Raw genomic sequence first — 20461 nt, forward strand, 5'->3', positions numbered from 1 at the left:
TATTAAGCTAATGAGCCTTTTCACTTGCTCTTGGATTTAAGTTCATAAGAAGTCGATGTTGTTTTGTAATATACATATACAAGTATGTACTTTATGAGGTTTATATATTACGCGGCAGTAGTAGTGGCCGAAAACGATAGAAAGTTGTTGTGTAGGGGGATGCATATATAGAGCGCGATTCGAATGTCTGTAACTGCAAGATCGTATGCAGGGGCAAGATCAGATCAAGATAATAGAAATGAAGGCGATAATGATGACGATCAGCTCAAGACTGACTAAAGAAAGAGAGTTTTAGAGAATTTCGGGGCAGCTGCTAAGCCGAGAACGAACGATAGAGCGCGAAAGAACAGCTAAGATATCAATACACAGGTAACTTCGAACGGATTTATTCCCATGACCTTTACCTGGAAATTGCCACAACGTTTGATTAATTTTCAATAACTGATAATTTTCAGCAAGCACTTCAGAAACCACTTTCATCTTTACCTGATGAGTGTATTTTGTCTTTCATTTCGTTGTTGTCATCGGCTGCCACTTTCAACTGGGGGAAATTATCGAGGATTGCACAGATCCGCGATACAAACTTCCTGCCTTAATTCTATGTTATGGTCTTCGTATCCCCTGGCGAGCGAGTTTTTCCTTTGCACCTGATGACTTTGCTGTCGATTCACAACTGATCTGATTTCAAATGACAATCATATGCTAAAATCTCAATGTATGGACAGATCTGCCTCCGATTGACTTCGACTGCGATCGAGGAGAAGCCCTTCTAAAGCTATGTTTGTAGCTATAAGCCCAGTCGTGATAAGAACTTGCCGTTCGCCTCTTCTGCCACGGACTGAATCACGTCTTCTTTGTTTGTGGCGTAGATTTATTATACATTTAGTTGATCAAAATTACATATTACATTTAAAGGAACATGTTGTCAGAGCTCAGCAGACTAACCCACACTTACTGGTCACCGCCGTTTGCAGCTGTCAGCTTCCCTGATTTCAGGATCTTGTCGACGGGAAACACATCTATGTAAGATTTGTAAGACGATCAGACAGATACGACATTTCGCAAGTCTATATCTATATGTGAAGATGATGATTATATTCTTGTAATTTTCTTGTAATATTAATATTGAACTAAACTTAGAAATTCATCTATATCCATATGTGAAGTTAATGATAAATGTATGGGAATATACTTCTAAAATGAATACTTATACAGCGACGGCTGCGGTACGTCTAGTTTCCTTCAGCACATGGTTCTACAGAGCGCTTGGGGTAAATCTCGAGACCACTTCTGAATTCGGCAATGGCACTGTTCATGACTTCTAATTCGTGTTCGTATTCCACTTCGTATTCGACATCGTCTTCCTCTTCGACATCGTCCTCCTCTTCGTATTCGTATTCGTCCTCCCCTTCCTCTTTGACATCGTCCTCCTCTTCGTATTCGTATTCGTCTTCGTCCTCCCCTTCGTCCTCCCCTTCGTCTTCGACGTCGTCTTCCTCTTCGTCTACTGTATCTGACGGTTGGTGTCCTATGACATGAATAGACAGTTCGCGCCAATCGGTATCGAATAGGAAGCGAATGACATCCGATTTGGTTAGAGTGCGCAACACATCGGCCTTTTTCTGTCTACGACCGAATATATAGTCCCCGCCGATGATCTCGCGAAAATTCTCTGCCACCTCATCCAACAGAGTAAGTGCAGGGGCAAGTCCCCAATGGAGAAGGTCGTCTACCCAGGATGCAAAGCATTTGGCCTCCATTTGCATGGGAATCATACAAACCTTACAGCGAAATACCTCAATCTCGTTCTGCATTTGTTTGGCGCGGTCCTCTTCAAAAGTCTCTTTCAAGTTTACCGTAAGGGTATAGCCGACAATGCCGTTTTTGACGTGGACCCAGCCATTAATCTCTTCGCCGAGTTTCTTGAGATACAAGTCCGGGCTATTGAACAACGTATTCAAGAGGTCGAGTATGGCCTCCACGCGTAAAGAGTTTGCTCCGATTTGGTAGAAGTTCGTGATAGTAGTGGTTGTAGTGTGCAGGCAGGCGGTGTCGTAGCAGAAGACTGGGCGGTGCTGCGGAAGCTTTACGATGCGATTCTCTACGAGCCGATGATCTTTAATGGGCTCGCATTTCAACCGGCTGAGTACCGAATTGAGCACCTTGTGGGCTGACTCCTCCGTGTAGTTTCCCTGTACGAGGGCCTTGATGTACATCTCTTGTGGTAACTTCTGGGCAAATACCTTGAGATCCTCCATGGTGATGTCTTTAAGGGACTTGTACTGGTCAATTGTGGCCCATGGATTTTCTCCAAGCACACGAGCGAGGATGTCCCTAAAATCACAGATTATAATTCGAAATGCAGATATAATATGGAGATCACTTACGTTGCTAACTGGGATGGACATTTCAGTAGTTTTAAGTAGGATTCTCCCTGCATCTCGAGGTAGGTGGTGAGCAAACATTCACAGAGGGTGGCGCCCACACTGACCATACCTTCGACAATGGCCTCCACAATCAGATGGAGCTTTTCATTGTAGCCCTTCACAAATAGCCGCAAACCATTGTCGTAAACCATGAAGCAGTAGCTGAGATTTGCCTTTTTGGCGAGAACCATTTCCTTGTGCACGTGCGCTTTCACCAATGAAACGTACAAGTCGCACATAGCAGCACTAAAAAAAAAAAAAGAGGAGCGTCAAGAAAGAACTATTGGAAATACATTCGATGACTAGATGGCTAGTGTGAAATATAAATCGCTTACTTCTTCGCACTCTGACTCAGCAGCGGCGTGATGAAAAAGAAGCATAAGTAGGCTTGCGGCTTCCCAAATTTGTCATCCTGTCGGAACCACAGCTCGCAGGTGTCTGTCTTTACCAACCTCTTGGGGTAAGGTGGCAGCGTGGGCTTGCCCTGCTCATTCCAAAACATCTTGAAGTCGTGGGCCACAAAGGGATTGGCTACGGGTAGAAAGAGCTCATCAATGGGCTCTGATTCGATCCACAGCTTCTTCCACTTTGCTGGCATCGGTAAAGTGGTGTACTCGGTGCCGAGCCACTCCTCCCGCTTGTCGTATGGCATGCCCTCGCACGGCTCTTGCGAGGTAATCATTAGATTGAATTTAAAACTGTTCAGGTGGCCGATCAGTACGGACAGGTGCTGCTCGTCGGTGTCGAAGTAGAGCTCCCTGGCGGTGAGTATATCCTTGGGGGGATAGTATTTGCTTTTGAAGACCAGTTCATCGACATCGTGTTTATCGATACGGTCAGGGAGACGAAACTCTGCGACCTTACTCTTCTGCTGCTGTTCGTACAACTGACGCAAGGAACCACTGGAACAGTTGGAGAAGACCTTCAAAAAGGCAAAGGTGGCGGACAGAACCTGATCGATGTGCTGGAATCCCTCGTCGGTGAGGCCAATGTCCACTTTAAAAAATGAGTGCATTGAGTGTAGATTGAAGCCGGTCTCGTCTATGCCAGCATGGAGATAGTGGGCCCAGTGGCGGCGCTCTAGGTAGGCGTAGAGACTACCGTTTCCCTTGTACTCGATCAGGTAGGAGAGTAACTTATCCGGATTGCTGTGATAGTACTGACGCATGTTAGGAAGCACCCAGGTTAGCTCAAACTTGCGCCATTTCTCCACGGCCTTCACGAGGAAGACTTGCTCGTGGAACGCCGGACGGAAGGCGTTGCGGTAATCGAACTTGGTCAGGTCGGGCGCTTTGATGTCATTGCGGAGTAGCTTGGAAAAGTGGCGTACCACCATGTTCTCTAGCACATCGATAGGCATGATACCCTGCAGGCACACGTACATGCGATTGGCCGCATAGTTATCGCGCCAGGCATCGTGAAGGGCTCTGTGCAGGGCACTGTCATCGACTTTATCCTTAAGCGATTTCATGTTACCCCAGTTAAAGGAGCCATGCGGATAGCCATCGGTAGCCAGACTGGCGAGCAGCTGGTTGCGACGCAATACATCTTTTTGCACCTTCTGCTGAAACTCAGAGTCCACGAGAGCGCGGGCACGTTCCATAGTCTCCTGCAGCATCAACGGATGCTTCAGAGAGAACATTAAGTATTCTAAACTCGAATCCAAGTGTTCATCGGGTACAGTAAACGAGAAAAGCGTGTCCTCGCTGAAGATTGATGAGGAGCATTCGCCGCCGTTTTTTTCCACATGCGCAAAGAAGACATTCTCCGCCGAATCTGGCGTGCTGCCCATGAATACCATATGTTGCAGAAGGTGGGCCAGGCCCTGATAGTTGCACGGATCGGCGAATGAACCGTGGTCGATCATCAAGGCACAGGAGGAGTTATTGGGAAATCCAATGCCAACCGATGGTGCCGAAACGATCAAAACTTGTAACCCATTGCCCAGCACAAGAGATCTAAAAGGCAATTGAGTATCGTTTCGATGGCGTGTCTCACCAATTCACTTACTTGTACATTTTCCTGTCGTTCTCCGATTTGTGGGGATCCTCCAGATGCTTTACTTCCGCCATTATAATGTGTCGTCTAATGACACAGTGCTTAACTATACGTTGGACCTAAATGCGAGTTTTATTTTAATTAGTTTCGATTAGTTAATTGGGTTCGATATTATAAAATCCGCCAACGCCATCTTCACACAAAAACCAATATGGAGGAAAATGCGGGAGACAACTTTCAGTGGTGGCCTTCCGTTCTTGCGATAGTATTGATCGCTCAGAACCATCGATTGACTTAAAGTCGTATCACTAACCATACAGTATACAGTATATATACTGTATGGTTAGTGGTCGTATCGTATTTCAGTATCACACTAAAAAAGGCACCGAGACCAGATGTAAAATGTAGATGTAGTCTTTGTTGTGACAGGTAACAACGATGATTTACTATAACTCTGAAATAATATTGGCTGTTCTGAAAAGGCTGTGCTTGTTGAATAACATCGTTTTGGTACAAATATTAGGATAAGATAATAAACTATGGTTCCATGCGAGCTCGTAGTTCTAGGATATGACAAGACGGTCGTGTAAAGCTTGAAATTTACCGTTCAGTTGAAATGAAAGAATTGTCTTGCTTCCTTAGATTCCCTAGGAATAGTTTTCCATCAACTCGTTTTTCCTCCGAATAATACTAAGAACTGGAATACAAATAGGCAACAATCCGCGCAATTTAAAACAAATCAGATGAATTCCGCGATGGAAGTTTTTATACCCGATACTCAAAATGAGTATTGGGGTATATTAGATTTGTGATGAAAATGGATGTCTGTAACGTCCAGAAGGAAGCGTTTCCGACCGAAAAGTACATATAATCTTGATCAGCATCAATAGCCGAGTCGATAGAGCCTTGTCTTACTGCGCCTAGCGCCTAGTGCTCAGAGGATATTATTAAACAATCCATAAAAACGGCTATAAATTTTAATCCCATCCCACCAAACATCCAACTTGCTAACACTATTATGTAATGCAGACTAATGTTAGAGAATTTATAATTTGAACTAGGTATATATGTAGTTGTTCAGGCCAACGCCATATTAGATATGGCGCAAATTACGTGTGTAAATTAAAAAAGTTTTTTTGGGGGAAAAGTGCTATTTATTATATGATATGCGTGAGAGAATCTTTTACAATTGATCTTCGTAGTAAAGCGAACGCAGTAATGTGAAATAGCTCATTGATGTACTTAGAATCGCCGTAAAGCTTTGAAGAGAGAGAGTTGAAAATTTAAACGCCGTTATTCTGACTGGTCGTTGACTACACAGTATCATAAATTTTAAGTCATTGCGGAACTGATGGCTCATGGAAGTGTATGAATAAAAATTGCGTATGTCTGGATTCTCCCAATCACATCCATAGAGGTGGCGTGCTGTATTTGTGGAGTGTATAATCAACGCATCACCATTTTCACAAAGCACATATAACTGTGAAATCGCGGAGGATATGTACACAATAAATTTAACGTATTCTCCAATGAACATATTTTGTCCAGTAATTATTTGAAAACCAACCATGCAAATTAGAAGCGATGATATCATTAGATTCACCAAGAGTATGGGATTAAAAAAGTCTTCCAAACACTTGGCGAACCTGATAATTTTGTTGTGCTGTTGAACAATATTGTGCAGTCGTTGCAGCTGCAAATGTTGCTCGTCAGCTCGTTCTTTAGCCGCAGTCAGTACGTTGTCGACACGTTCATGCAGCAGTCGGAACTGTCCACAGGTGTACGTTATGAAAAACCCAAAAATTGAATCTTCGGCAAACAATGTGGTCACCACACAAATTCCGGCATACGACGTAAACATGTAGGTGAAGACATAACGCATCCAACTGCTGTACGGATCGTATGGGAACAGCATTTTATAGGGAAATGGTTTCTCTACTGCGTCTACTCCAGTACGAAAGAATATTTCCACCAACGGCAGGGCGCAGTACATACATATTAGGCAGGAAAGCAGACCCGTCATGATGGTAAAGGTAAACATTCGCTTATGGCACTCGGCGTTAACACTGATGTGGGTGTTTTCTGGAATCCAAATATCGCGTTCAAATTGTTCAATTAATTGCCGAAATTTTCGCTGGTTAAATCGTAAATGAAGCAATCTCACAAAGTTTAGGGCGCCCATGAATGTGGTGCAACAATTTTCCGTAGTCATAATAATATCGGAAAGGTGGGTTACCAAATATGCTGTTTGAAACCCGATCGTTATACCAACGGATGCTATGACGTACCAAGCCCACGCGGTGTATAGTATAGAACACATTGAGCTGTTATCCTTCCTTGATGAGGGCACAAATGGCCAAGAGCCATTCAGCTTCAGCCAAACACATTGAACTGGTAAACGAAAAGTGATAGCTGTGTATTGCTGTAGGTTAAACATGACTTTTTGAAGTACCAGTGCCTTGTCAATGGAAAGAACTGACCGATAACGCTTTTATATCTGATTAAATTTCTAAATGTATAGGAAATTTGAAAGAGAATTTTATATGAGTCAAATACCGGCCTGCGGCGTGTAATGGACGTCCTTAAAATATTCATTAAAAGCCTTCACCAGGGTAGCTACCAAATTATACGGTTTAAATGGTCGGTGATACGAAGATTACAGTTAAGTTTCCTTAAATACACAAATATTTGGCAAAACAAGAGTATTTTTTGTCATATTTCTGTTTTAATCATGAATTTGTCATTTTGTATATAAAAAGGTGACAAACGGGATCGCTCCACATATGTGGATTTGCGGTTTATGTACGAAGTATCTTTTCACAGGCCTCCGGGTGGAAAAGTATAAACAACCTTCACTCACATGAAGTGTTATGTTAAATGACAATCGGGGCACAATTTTCGGTCCGAAAATTTCAAAAAATGGAAACGCTGCATATACCTCTGTCTCGAACATCGGTTTGGTGTATCAAAGATTGTTGTTTTCTTGTTTTCTGCGCCTCCCCGAAGACTGTGTATTTGTTGTTAGATTCTGGCACCGACTCAGCTGCCCAAGCCATTGACTGAACAGACAGCGGGGCCGGATGTAGGTGAAAAGAGGAGTTTCTACGGGGCATCACTAAAAAGACCGCCACAGCACATCTTTTTGGTCCCTCATGAAACATCGGGGTATTGTATAGTCTTTGATAATATAATATCACTAATCATACAGTATATACATAGATGGGTCAGTTCATACAACGAAAACATAGCAACCGAATTTTCTGCATTGGGTCCCAGGCTCTGGCTCTCGTTCGGTTCGAGCCGCGTTGCATGTGCTCCTGTAACACACATAAAATAGTGTGAAAGTATTTGATTTTATGCTTTTTTAAATTTTTGTTTTGTGTTGAGGGTCCTGCGTATTTTAATTAATGGGTATGTGTTCTCCCGTATTCTTCGATTGTTCTGCGGTTTTGGAATTGCTGGCATTTATAATTCGGAAATGGACAAAAGTTTTCAAATCAGATGCTCAAGTATGACACTACAAGTTGTATAGACCCATTTCTTACTAATTTGCAAGAAACGGAAATCATACAAATGCAAGAACACAGCCAGCACAGCGGTGTGCGCACACAATATTTAGCAGGGCGCCCAAGTGTGCGATGAGTCATTGACTTGATATGCATGATGATTGCGCTTCTTTTCAAACGCACGACAGTGTTTCTATTTAGCATTTGAATTAGAGATGGAAAGTCATTCATATTGGGGGTTTTATAAATACCAATTCTTTATTTCCTATTGCATTATGCCATTAATACGTCGTTAATATTCATATAACATTGTTCGTTTACTTATTACTTCGCACGCGTCTACAACAAATACTCAACAAAAAAGTGTTTATAAAGGAGATACAAAATTCATATATATACAGAGATAGAGCCAACAAAACACAAGGTTTATAGAACGAAAGTACCTAAGGTGTGTGTGTACCAAATTCTTAAGTGTATGGTATAGAGCGATAAACCTTTCGAAATTTCATAGTCAAAACTTTGGTTCCTTTAACGATCCGTGGGAAATACTCGCGCTAACCAACAATTGTATCAATTTTCTAATAAATATGCTTTCTCCATAATACAAATGTTGAATTTTTGCTTATTTATGGGGAGGGGGGGCTTTTATATTTTGGTTTAGTTGTTCTGTTCACACGTCCACGACTAATCGAATCATTCAACTAGATAGATACATTGGTTTCTTGCTTGCTTTCGATATATCGGAAATCATTATGATTACGAGTTGGGCTAAAAATTAAGATAGATTTTTATAACTAGGAGTGTGTAAAGTTAAGGTTTATCCATTTAGCATGAGCACTGATCCTTGACATTCGCGGCCTCGCTACTTAGGGAGGTTCGTGTTGGCTGCGAGGGTCGGTGCTGCACCCCTGACTCGGACGCATTTAGATCGAGCCGTCCCTCCTGGATGTTCTGATAGATCTTGCGTGCGGTTTCGAGAAAAGCTTCCTCAACATTTTGTCCACTGTTGGAATACATTTTATTTCGGAATTGCACTTAATTTCCTGCTGGTTTATACTTACGTCATTGCACTTGCTTCGAGAAACATGAGGCCATTCTCGTCGGCAAACTCCTTGGCCTCCTCGTAGGTCACTTCACGAGTGCTCTCCAGGTCGGACTTGTTACCAATAAGAAATATTACAGTGCTGGGGTTTGTGAGATTGCGAGTGTCGGTGAGCCAGCTGCTCAAGTGATTGTACGTGGAGCTAAAAAAATTTCATAAGGATTAAGCTCGAGTCTTACAGATTAGGATCTTCCTTTGAATCTGCTCACCGTCTCGTTATATCATAAACCATTAGGGCGCCGGCGGCTCCTCTGTAGTAGGAGCGTGTAACTGCCCGGAATCGCTCCTGGCCCGCTGTGTCCCAGATCTGTAGCTTGATTTTTTTGTCGTCTACCTCGATGATGCGCGTGCCAAACTCCACGCCAATGGTGTGCGGGCAATTGGCCATGACTTGAGAAAAGGGAATAGTTTAGTGGAAGGCTCGATATTTCGCTGGAGATCAACTCACATTTTTTTTCGGTAAACTGATGCAGCAGGCAGGACTTTCCCACGCCCATGTCCCCGATGATGATATATTTGAAGATGTAGTTATAGTTGTACGGGGCTGCCGTCATATTGGGACCTGCAAGAGGACAAAGAAATTTAGTCACTTCCAAAAACCAGCTTCTTCGGCAACATCCACACATTTTTCAATAAGACAGTCTATGCGTTCGTGCAGTTTGTTCGCAATGCCTCGTATTTTGCTCATCTTGACAGCCATTGTGCTGACCCTTCAACCCAAGAAAACAGTCAACGAAGAGGTTTGTGCTATATTTATGCAGGCACATGCACGGGAACTACCACAGAATGCTTATCAAGTTATTGCCGCGCTACATCAATTCGTTCTGCGGCGTCGAGGTGACTCCAACTTCACAACATTTTGTTCCCCCTTTTTTGTGAGCTGCCCCCGATATTTTTCTAGGCATGCCTGTATTTGAACAGCCGACCAGGTTTCTTTGATCACTGAATCGAACCCAACGAAAAAGCCAAAGTGATGTTGAGGCGGGCAAAACCCTCCAGGGGGCAGCACGCATGACACTTGATGTGAAGTTGCTGAAGTGTCAGCATCGCCCCGAGGGCTTTTATAGGGGCCGTGCTTGCGAGAGGCGCAAGTGAATGGAGCATACCATTGACTGAAGTGTGACGATACTGGTCTCAAGGTCGCGGTGCCAGCGTGGCAGTTGAATGCAATTGAAGATTACCAGGAACACTAGCTGTTTCACTAGCCTTTCGATATGCGCTTTCGCTCATTCATTCCCTCTTCGAGTATATCGCAAGTCCAAGAAATACTTGCGTTGGTATGTAGCTGTTTATCTGCCTATTTTTACATGGTAAGCAAAACAAAATAATTTCTCTTACTCTTGTTCATAATAAAGAGACTCGTCATGTCTACAAATTATTAACTAGTACTAGTAATCCCGGATGAGTCTAAAAGTAAGTTAGAGAGCTTTCACTATACATTATCTTTGTAAAGAGGGGCTAGGCAATGGGAAGAAAAGTAAAAATCTTTTCTCAGACACTCTTGACCTATTTCCAAGACTTGGGTATGATACGTGAGCCCCTCCGATCCGTATACCCTCCATACTGTTTAATTGCTTTTGAAACGGCACAATAATAATCAATTTTATAGACTCCCTGGCATCCCGCGACATGAAATTTAGATTTGTCCGGGTCGCTGGTCTCGAGTCTTATCAGTCGACACACTAGAGGCCACCCAGCCAAAGGAGCGCTGAGCGGCTGAAGTTGGGAGGGGGGCGGAAACTGTGAGGTCTAAAATGCGTAGAATGGATCAATCCAGCACCCCGCCCCAACCAACCAGGGGGTGCTGTGCACAGTGTGCACGAGAAGCACAAAGGCACAAAGGCGGACCCAAAACAACGGCGAAAGCCATTGGAGGGGTGGATACAGTTACAGGGGATACGGGCAGCGCGGGGGAAGGAGTACTCAGCAAAATACAGAAAAATTAAGAGCGGAAGAGAGAGGGAGAGAGCGAGTACAATTTTAGTACATGGGGAAGTATGACGCGTCAGGAACAACCAATCCACCACCCACCACTCTTCGGCAGATAGTTTTCCATTTTAAATAATTTAATCAGAAACACAGCGCTTCTAATTGGCTTAGACACGAGCATACCGCAATATTACTCACCGTTTTAGTTCACCTTAGGGAGCGGATGGAATGTAGGGCGGTTACGTTACGAAGTGCTGGCGGGGGGCTGCGTATTCCTGTGTACCTGTGCGCCTGTGTATGTGTATTGTTGTTTTCGGGCAAGCAGGTTTTTCAACCAGATATCTTCGAATTCAAACTGCAGTACAGCACTGTGCACATACACGCACTGGTGTGATGGGCAAGGGCAAGGCGACCAAAATGGTATTGATTTAATTATTGTTAATTGCAAATTACACAAAAACAGTAGAAACTTTTCTTTTGCGTTTTCTTGTTTTTGCTAGTGTGACCGCGGATTTATCTATAAAACGTCCGACCCTCAGAAATATACCGAAACATACCGCCTCATTTAAAAATATGCCGTAGGTATACTGACGAATACAAGTTATAATTTACATATTCCTTGTTTTTGATATTCCGACGAATATTACTAGCTATATAGAACATTTAGCCATGCCATCATAATTTTATACGATTGATGAATCAATTTTCTATTTAACTGGATTATTCTTAATACCTGCTTTTATTGCATTTTGCGTATCGATTAGAGCTGCAATACCGTCGTGACTGCTATCGTATCTATCGAATTTTTTTCACTATCGATAGATGCGCGGCTAAATCTGGGCAAGAAAGTAACCAAATAATTTTACTATTACTTTTACAGGTTTGCAAACACACACTTAAAATTTGGAATGTAAATATTGAATCCGAAAAAATGGAAATTTATGAAACAATTTAATGCGCATTTGAGCACATTGCGCACTGAAAATGCAGCTCTGCTTTAAACAATCCATTTACACAACCGATTGTATTTATACTATCGATTGACTTTGCAGCTCTAGCGCGGCGCACGTGCTTCGTTTGTTTATGTGCAGTATTTTTTTAATATATTGCCGAAAACATGTTCGTGAACGAAGTAAACGATGTGAAAATATACAACCTGAGTGCCGGAAAGTCGGTGCCGGATGTAAGTTAAACCTTATTTAAGAAATGAAGCAGCCAAATGAAAGTTGTCTCTTTTAGTGGCTGACGGATCGGCGGAAGAAGTCAAAGCTGATGAAGAAGGTGGACTCGCGGCGGCAGATCGAGCTCATCCAAGACTTTGACATGCCCGGCGTGTGCACCAGCATTCGCATGAGTCCCGACCAGCAATACATCCTAGCCACAGGAACGTACAAGCCGCGTGTCAAATGCTTTGAAGTCTCCAATCTCTCCATTAAATTTGAGCGCTGCTTTGACTCTGAGGTGACCACGTTCGAAGTCATTAGCGACGACTATTGTAAAATGGTGTTCCTGCAATGCGACCGCTATGTAGAGATTCATGCGGCCCACGGACGGCATTATAGGCTCAGGATTCCACGCTTTGGACGAGACATGAAGTACCACAAGCCCAGCTGTGATATGTACATTGTAGGAGTGGGCAAGGTGAGCATAAACACCATCGATCCCTTCTCCATTCTGATCGCTTCTTTTCTAGGATATTTATCGACTGAATCTGGAGCGTGGACAGTTCCTACAGCCCTTTGAGACAGATGCCAGCTGTCTGAACGCCTGCGATGTGAACCTCGAGCATCATCTACTCGTTGCCGGCTCTAAAGAGGGCACAGTTGAGGCATGGGACCCGCGAACAAAGCAACGCTGCTCCACCTTGGACGTGGCTATGAAATTGCCCGGAGTCAAGGAGTTTCCCTCAGTAACAGCTCTAAAATATCGTAGTGGTTTGCATATGGCTGTGGGCACAGCCTCTGGTCATGTTCTTATCTACGATATACGTGCCAAGCAGCCACTGCTAGTAAAGAATCACCTGAATCGACTGCCTATCAAACGGTTGGCCTTTAACCCTGCCCAGAATGCTGTTTATAGCTTAGACGAGGCGACGCTGAAACTGTGGGATGAGCAGACGGGCAAGCAGATCGCCTATGTAGAGTCAACCAGCTCGTTCAACGATTTCTGTACCATACCCGATACTGGCATGTTCTTCCTGGCCCAGGAAGATGTGAAAATGTTGACCTACTACGTCCCCGCAATGGGACCGGCTCCCCGTTGGTGCTCGTTCCTGGACAATCTCACTGAGGAGATCGAATCAGAGGTTCTGGAGAATGTCTACGATGACTATCAGTTTGTGACGGCAAAGGAGCTGGCGGAATTGGGCATGGAACATCTTGTTGGCACCAATCTACTCAAGGGCTACATGCATGGGTGAGTGCAAAGCCGAACTTAATCTTGGATTGAGCCGGGAAATAAATGTATTCTTTTTTTAGCTACTTTATGGACGCTCGTTTGTATAATAAGGCCAAGACTGTTGTTGAACCCTTCGCCTTTGACCGGTTCCGCAAGGATAAGATCCGGCAGGAGATCGAAAGCGAGAGAAAGTCGCGTCTGCAGATCGATTCGAAACTGCCAAAAGTCAACAAGGAGCTGGCTCTCAAGATTATGGACGAGCAGGCCAATCCCTCAAACAATGCCAAGCAGCGCAATGTGCCCAATCTTCTGGAGGATTCACGTTTCAAGGCCATGTTCGAGAACTCTGACTTTGCGGTCAACAAAGAGGCGGAGGAGTATCGTCTTCTGGCTCCTGTTCTCAACCGCTTGGACAAGTCCAAGGCCAAGGAGTTGAAGCAGAGGGTGGAGGTGGCTAGAGTGGCCGAGCTGCATGCCGATGAGGCTCAGCAACGGGACGACAGCGATAATGACGAGGATCTATTCGGTTTTGAAAAGAGCGACCGCGAGAAGGAAGAGGAGAGTGGTGATGAGGCCTCTTCGGATGACGATGACAGACGGGAATATGTCAAGGAAATGAAACAGGCCTACAAACAGGTGAAGCGGCTGCGCGAGGATGAAGCAGAGGAAGAGGAGGAGATAGGAGAAGCAGAAGATAATAAACAGCTTCAAAAGGAAGCCACTAATGACCAAGCAAGACCCTTGAAAAATGGAAATTACCATAATCCATCCACCAATGCAATTCCCAAACGCTTCACAATGACACCGCTTGATCAGCACCAAGGAAACAGCCTTATGCAGCAGCGCATAAAGCAGGCCAGCCTGCAGGATCGAGTACGCGTCATGTCCCAGCTGGAAGGTCAGGTGACCAATGTGGGCCGCTCGTTAGGCAATCGACAAATGACCTTCGAGGTGAACAAGCAGAAGAAGTCACAGTACCACGCTAAGAAACGCGAGGCGGAGCTGAAGAAGCATCGCGACGAGAGGAGAAGTATCGTCAGACCCATCAAATCGCTGAGGCTAAAAAAGGTTAACTTTAAGTAGGGAGGTTCAACAAATTGCAATTAGCTTTGTAAATAAATTCATATTTTAAATTAAAATTGAGTTTCTTTGCTCAAAAGTCATCCACATTCAACTCGAACATCGGCAGGGCATCTTGCAATGGACAAGGGTCAACTGGCTCGGCGACTATATCATACTCATCCGTGGACTCGAATTCGGCTATCTGCAGAGGCTCCAAATCCAGGTGATCGTCGTAGCTCTCTTCCTCTATGTGTGCCATGGAATCTATAACGAAGCCACCATCACTGTAGTGGAAATCATCATCTTCCTCTCCATTCTTTCCTGAACTCATATTGGTTTGTGGTGCAGCTGCATCTTCTGCTTGGTTAGATCTGAATACCTGATCCTTTCATATCGGGAGAGTTACTTACTTACAAACGATTCTCTTCTTTTTGGCATGTTTTCCACCAAACGCAGTAGAGCTTGTGTCACAGGACCCGTCTTGGGCTCAGCCATTTTTTCGAAATACGAACAAAAAAACAATTCCGAATTTACCAGTTCTAAGGTCTCTTCGTGCTGTCCGAATTGTGTGGAAGCCCATAAAGCCGATTGTTCTGCCCCCATACTTTTCATGGAGAAATAATATGTTTCAGAAGACAGAGATTGAGAAACCGACAGGATGGCCTACTAGACTGGCGAATAAATCAAATTATAGTACATGCATTCTCCAAATGTCACACTATTTAAATCAGAGATGCAAACCGATAAATTGCTTGGCATAGAATAGTTTTGTATATATAGTCGTGTATATGTATGTACTTATGTATGTATATTGCTTTAAATTAGCTATAACTTTTTCATTTTCGAAGGATTCGGTTCTTGGAAAACTGAATTAACTAGAAAATGAGAATGAAATCTTTGGGAAATTATTTATTTATTTTATTTAAAGGATAGTATATTTATATGTAGCTGCACCTATACTACACTTCTATCATAATTTTTAAGTGCTAAGTACGTTTTCTGTAAAATATACTACTGATAAATATTTTTGAAAGTCAGTAATTCTATTATCCTACTATTGGAAATTTGAATTCCAGTCGATCAAGTAAATTGACTTTCCAAAATGTGTTACAATTAGAGCCAGGAACAGAACCATGTTGTCGCGTAATCTGTTCAAAAATGAATTCCGGAACAGACCTCATATCGATTTCCTAAGTTAATCTATTCATACTGATCCAACTTTCTACTGCCAAGGTGTGACATTTATTAGCGAATTGTAGTTTGCGAGTTTTTCTGTGATCGAATTGCTAATTAACCTGGCATTTTTTTTTTAGTCCGAAGTAAACACCTTAGTCATAGCTTAGTCTTCCATTGTAGCTTTTCTATTCCTAGGACGGTCCCGTCCCCATGAACTGAATTGTATACTGTCATTTTACATTTTGGGCTGGAGCTTTTGTGTCAGACCGTAGCTGCTTTTTAGTCCAATCGATCGGCAAAGCTCAGCAGCTTGTATTGCAGATCCCCTTTTCGTATAAATACGAAGCTGTTGTAGAATTTTCAGCTCATTTCAAGTTTTTCTTTTGAATCGTTTGTGCTAGTCTTTCTCTAAGAGTGGTATGTAATACGAGTACCAAAGTGGATAAGTGGATAATACTATTGATGATCCCAAGCGATCAGATCAGTTTAGTGAAGGCTGGAAATTTCTGTAGTGTGGTGTCTTTTCTTTTAGAGAAACAAATGAAAAATTCTTTGTCCTAGGCTGTTGCACTGTCATTCTGTGAACTGCTAGGAACACATCAAAGTCCTTTCAATGGCATTGCAATGGACCCAAGCAATTAACTCAAAATTCTTTACTATAGCCACTTAAGATTCTGTAAATCTAACCGAGAGACCTTCTACGATATAATAATAGTATTAGCCTATTGTTTTGAATCTTCCCTTAATTACTGTATTTATATTTAACGTTTGGCCTGCCGTTTAAAATGAGTTTCTATAGTTTTGAATTCTATGGGAACTTCAAGCTTCAGCAACTCCATCCAGCCATTTGATAATCATAATACATATATTACAGAGCCGGGCTAATTGCGGCCTCTGCCAAGAGCTCAGCGTAATGGCAGGCACAGAAATACGCAAAAACCAAAAAATTAAATTACCAATGAGATTTTATCTAAACAAATCAAACAACCGGTTGGACAAAGGCCCATAAACACACGGATAGAGAAACGACAAAAACAGAAGACAAAGTAAGGCGAGACTTGGCGCAGACGTAGACATTAACTTGTCCAATGCTGAACTTTAGCATATTGCAAGAAGACAAATCGGGTCTTGTCTTCGCGCTGGGGTCTTAGGCGTTGGTTGACAAGGTCTCTTCGAACTGTTCGAGCTCGGGTCCAAGAGCTGCGACAAGAGCTTTGCCGCTCAATTAGATCTCTCCACACTCGACTCGACTTCACTCAGATCTACCTTGAACCTGAAGTTTGTCTGAGGAAGCATTAAACATTTAATGTTGTACACGATTCTCCAATTGTCAAGCACTTTAACTCGATTATAATCGAAGAGTAGTGACAATTCAGAAAATAATTATAAAGTCTATCGTTCATATCGTATGGAAATGATGTACTAAAAACGGGTTTTCAAAGTTTTCGTGTTTGGCCGAAAAACCAGTTTATTGATTTTGACAAATTTGTTTTAATCAGCTTGCAAGTTGGCCAAGTTTATAATTGTTTGATTATACACACACAGTATGTACAGATCTCCGTTTGTCTCCTTCTTCGTCGTATTTTTGCGAATGGAAGATTTATGACAAAAGCGTGCTTAAACTGTCAATTGGTTTTGTTCGTTTAGCCAAACTGAAGCATGCAAAGTGCTAAAAGTATTTATGATGCTCCAACTTGTTCTTCAGAGTTCAATCTCTGGCAGTTACAAAAAGGTTCCAGCCCACTCTCAGGTCTTAGATTAGAATCCCCAGCTGTCAACTGCCAAGGCTGTGCCAAACATATGTTTGCAAATATACATATGTATGTATGCGTGGCATGACTCGCGATAGAAACTGAACAAACTGCATAATAAAGACGGCGCTGGCAAACTGCATAATCGGGGCAGGTTTCCGATGCATTTATAATTGCATATTCATATGTACATCGTATGTATGTATGTAGATATATGTATGTAAAAACGTTTGAGCAAAATATACATTTATAAAGACACAAACTACACCACATAGTCAAGCTGGCCAAGGCCTCACCGCAAAAAGTCTCACTTTAGTGCAGATGTTAATTAATTAATGAACGAAAAGCAACTAAATGCAGCTAAAAGCCATGCGAATGTAAAAGCAGCAGCAGCCACAGAGGAACTTAGTTATTGAAAAATTTAAATAAATGCTAGTGTTTGACTATAATTATTCCCCTTTCTTCCCACACAGCGACAATGTTCCGATTCCTCGTGATCGCTGCCTGCCTGGCCATCAGTGTCCACGCCTACTCGGATGGTGCTCCCAAGGCCGCCTGTCGGGACCTGACGCCACAGCACGGGGCTAAGCTGCAGACGGAGAAGCCCCCGTACAGAATAGATGGTCCCCCGCATGTACAAGGCGGTCAGAAACTAGAGCTTACCCTCGGCGGTGATGAGTTCCTTGGCTTCATGATCCAGGCCCGCGACGGACAGAACCGGGTGGTGGGCCAATTTAAGGTGGTCGATTCCGCCCATTCCCAGACACTGGACTGCTCGGGCAAGGCAGACACGCTGACTCACCTGAAGGCCACCAAGGGCAGTCCACTGACTAGCGTCAAATTCGAATGGATCCCACCAGCAGGCTACAAGGGCAACGTCAAGTTCATGGCTACTGTGGTACAAACTAGTTTCGTCTACTGGGTGGGACGAGTCACCAAAGACGTTGACGTGGAGTAACTGCAGTAACTCAGTATTTGTGATAGATATTTCATGATTTGTTTGGAAATCTATAATGGAGTTCACCGTTAATGTTCCAAATCAATTTGGAACCAAGTATTTTTTGGAATAAAGTCAAAATTTAATGAATTTCTTTAAAGAAAATGTTGCATTTGATTCAGGAACTGTAGGGGTTTTCAAATTGAATATAAAAAAAAACGGCTGAGATGTCGATACTCAAGTACCGTAAGATGTGTCTCATACAAGTCAGCTTTCGATTGTCCAACCAGTCAGCTGTTCAGCATCACAATATTCAACAAGGTGACAGCAGAATGATCATTTACGTTATTTGTTTTACCTCTTTCGTTAAAACCTTTTTTTAGACAAGATCCAATAAATGCACCTATTAAAAATAAGCCAATCAAGTAGAAAATTGATTCATTAATCGGATAAAATTATGTGGACAATGCTGAAAGTTCTATCTAGCTAATAATATTTGACGGAATATCATAATCGAGGAATATGGTTTCCAATCCTTGTTGGATAACGATTAACCCATTGTAAGCCAAGGGGGTATTTTAATATTCCACCGAAAATAATGAAAATTGAATAGTTTGAGCGCAGTTCAATTGAAAGATATGTCAAGAAGAATTTACTATCGTTAATATTTTTCGCCAGTTACCTGTAGTCGTTGAACTGTTTAAATAAAGGGGGCTTAAGTGGGCTAAGTTCGTTCAATCGTCATGAGCAAAACCACTAACCATACAGTATATAGATGTGCCAGTTCATACAACGAAAGTGTCACACACCGACTTGCGCTATCCGTACCCCAGAGTGACGTCATCATGAGTGAGAGAGCGCAGAGAGAACATCTTTGCATGTGTTAGTACACACGCAATATGTTTCGACAAAAATATGTGATTGTATGTTTTTTCAGATTTTTTGAACTCTCTCAGGTCTGATCTGTTTTGCCACCAGCATGTTTTAGTGTATGGGTGCACATGCATTCTCACGTACTTTGCGTGTGTGTGTTTACTATTGCTGGCCGCTAGAACTGAAATTTGAGTTTGGTTCTTGTTTCGGGTCTTTTGATGGACTGACCTACCGCCACAAAATAAATGAAGAATGGGCAGGGGGTGGGGGTATGGTACACTAGGGCGCGGGAAACAAAATAAAAGCTTATTTGTTATTTGTTTGATTTATACCACAAAATATAAAATATTACAATAATATAATTACACATTTATTTCCTTATTTTAAACAGGTTGATTATAAATTATAAAAATTATGGAAACGCCGTCGGTTCTCGACTATATATAATAATATAATTGCACATTTATTTCCTTATCTTAAGCAGGTTGATTATAAATTATACAAATTATGGAAACGCCGTCGGTTCTCGACTATATATAATAATATAATTACACATTTATTTCCTTATTTTAAACAGGTTGATTATAAATTATAAAAATTATGGAAACGCCGTCGGTTCTCGACGTTTTGTTTATATCAAAGACTATACAATACCAAAGACTATACAATACCAAGATGTTGCATGAGCGACCAAAAAGCTGTTCTATGGCGGGTCCTAACATTAGAACCCAAAAGGCACGAGGGAGCGCGCGGGGTTTCAATTCCCTTTTCGCCTGTACTTCGTCTCTACCGCGACCCCGCTGCCCATCGGTTTCGTCTGTTCGGCAATTCTGGACTCTCGAGCCTCAGCACCGTCGAAGCGGTGGTCGCGGATCGCCGATGTCTTTGGAGCGGCACAGTGGGAAAATTCGATTGGAAAATTCTCTATCAGAATTTATCTAAAGCACTCATACAATTTTTTTACTATTTCGGCTGAGTCCCCACTGTGCCGCGCCAAAGACATCAGCGACCACGCTGCCCTACGGTTTCAGCACGCAGACGATTCATATTTTGTTTTTGTATTCTTTCTCTCGAGACACACCGACTCGACGCTGACCGGGCAGCAGTAATTTTGAAAACCCTCATGCAATATACGAATGTAATAAACTTTAATATTTATGTGCATATGTATGTACATAAGCTATTTTATAATTGAATTAGAAAATTTATGGGTATTGTCCATGAGAGTATTCAAGGTGCGACCGGCATCTAAATTTGTACTTTGCAGATTCCCGTCGGAAAGCGCGCGATTGACAATTGATTTG

The 20461-nt window shown here is 42.6% G+C and overlaps 6 protein-coding genes across 7 annotated transcripts; 2 read left to right on the top strand and 4 right to left on the bottom strand.

Moving 5' to 3' along the window:
• Window positions 1-870: 870 nt before the first annotated feature.
• LOC6598118 (nardilysin) lies at window positions 871-4719 on the bottom strand. The gene is made up of 4 exons (XM_002023238.2): window positions 4437-4719; window positions 2762-4384; window positions 2388-2672; window positions 871-2334 (listed from the first exon to the last, which is right to left on the bottom strand). The coding sequence occupies exons 1-4, from the start codon at window positions 4496-4498 to the stop codon at window positions 1233-1235; spliced, it is 3072 nt and encodes a 1023-aa protein (XP_002023274.1). The 5' UTR covers window positions 4499-4719; the 3' UTR covers window positions 871-1232.
• Window positions 4720-5024: 305 nt separating this feature from the next.
• Window positions 5025-6861, bottom strand: LOC6598117 (odorant receptor 13a). Its single transcript, XM_026987459.1, has 2 exons — window positions 5637-6861; window positions 5025-5071 (listed from the first exon to the last, which is right to left on the bottom strand). Exons 1-2 carry the CDS (start codon window positions 6859-6861, stop codon window positions 5025-5027), a joined length of 1272 nt encoding a protein of 423 aa, XP_026843260.1.
• Window positions 6862-8465: 1604 nt separating this feature from the next.
• LOC6598116 (ras-related protein Rab-14) lies at window positions 8466-11416 on the bottom strand. 2 transcript variants are annotated; one of them, XM_026987186.1, is made up of 5 exons: window positions 11160-11416; window positions 9481-9594; window positions 9242-9422; window positions 8992-9174; window positions 8466-8933 (listed from the first exon to the last, which is right to left on the bottom strand). In XM_026987186.1, exons 2-5 carry the CDS (start codon window positions 9584-9586, stop codon window positions 8756-8758), a joined length of 648 nt encoding a protein of 215 aa, XP_026842987.1. In that variant the 5' UTR covers window positions 9587-9594; window positions 11160-11416; the 3' UTR covers window positions 8466-8755. The 2 variants fall into 2 exon arrangements, with proteins under 2 accessions (XP_026842987.1, XP_002023272.2); XM_002023236.2 differs by lacking the exon at window positions 11160-11416 and adding an exon at window positions 9657-9877.
• A 658-nt stretch (window positions 11417-12074) lies between these two features.
• Window positions 12075-14497, top strand: LOC6598115 (nucleolar protein 10). Its single transcript, XM_002023235.2, has 4 exons — window positions 12075-12144; window positions 12201-12602; window positions 12655-13376; window positions 13439-14497. Exons 1-4 carry the CDS (start codon window positions 12079-12081, stop codon window positions 14439-14441), a joined length of 2193 nt encoding a protein of 730 aa, XP_002023271.1. The 5' UTR covers window positions 12075-12078; the 3' UTR covers window positions 14442-14497.
• On the bottom strand, window positions 14462-15024 carry LOC6598114. The gene is made up of 2 exons (XM_026987753.1): window positions 14831-15024; window positions 14462-14777 (listed from the first exon to the last, which is right to left on the bottom strand). Exons 1-2 carry the CDS (start codon window positions 15021-15023, stop codon window positions 14512-14514), a joined length of 459 nt encoding a protein of 152 aa, XP_026843554.1. The 5' UTR covers window position 15024; the 3' UTR covers window positions 14462-14511.
• Window positions 15025-15984: 960 nt separating this feature from the next.
• LOC6598113 (defense protein l(2)34Fc) lies at window positions 15985-18434 on the top strand. Its single transcript, XM_002023233.2, has 2 exons — window positions 15985-16013; window positions 17821-18434. The coding sequence occupies exon 2, from the start codon at window positions 17826-17828 to the stop codon at window positions 18303-18305; it is 480 nt and encodes a 159-aa protein (XP_002023269.1). The 5' UTR covers window positions 15985-16013; window positions 17821-17825; the 3' UTR covers window positions 18306-18434.
• The last annotated feature ends 2027 nt before the right edge of the window (window positions 18435-20461 follow it).

This window comes from Drosophila persimilis, unplaced genomic scaffold (genome assembly GCF_003286085.1).
Source record: "Drosophila persimilis strain 14011-0111.01,24,50 unplaced genomic scaffold, DperRS2 tig00000124-arrow-pilon, whole genome shotgun sequence".
NCBI lineage: Eukaryota > Metazoa > Arthropoda > Insecta > Diptera > Drosophilidae > Drosophila > Drosophila persimilis.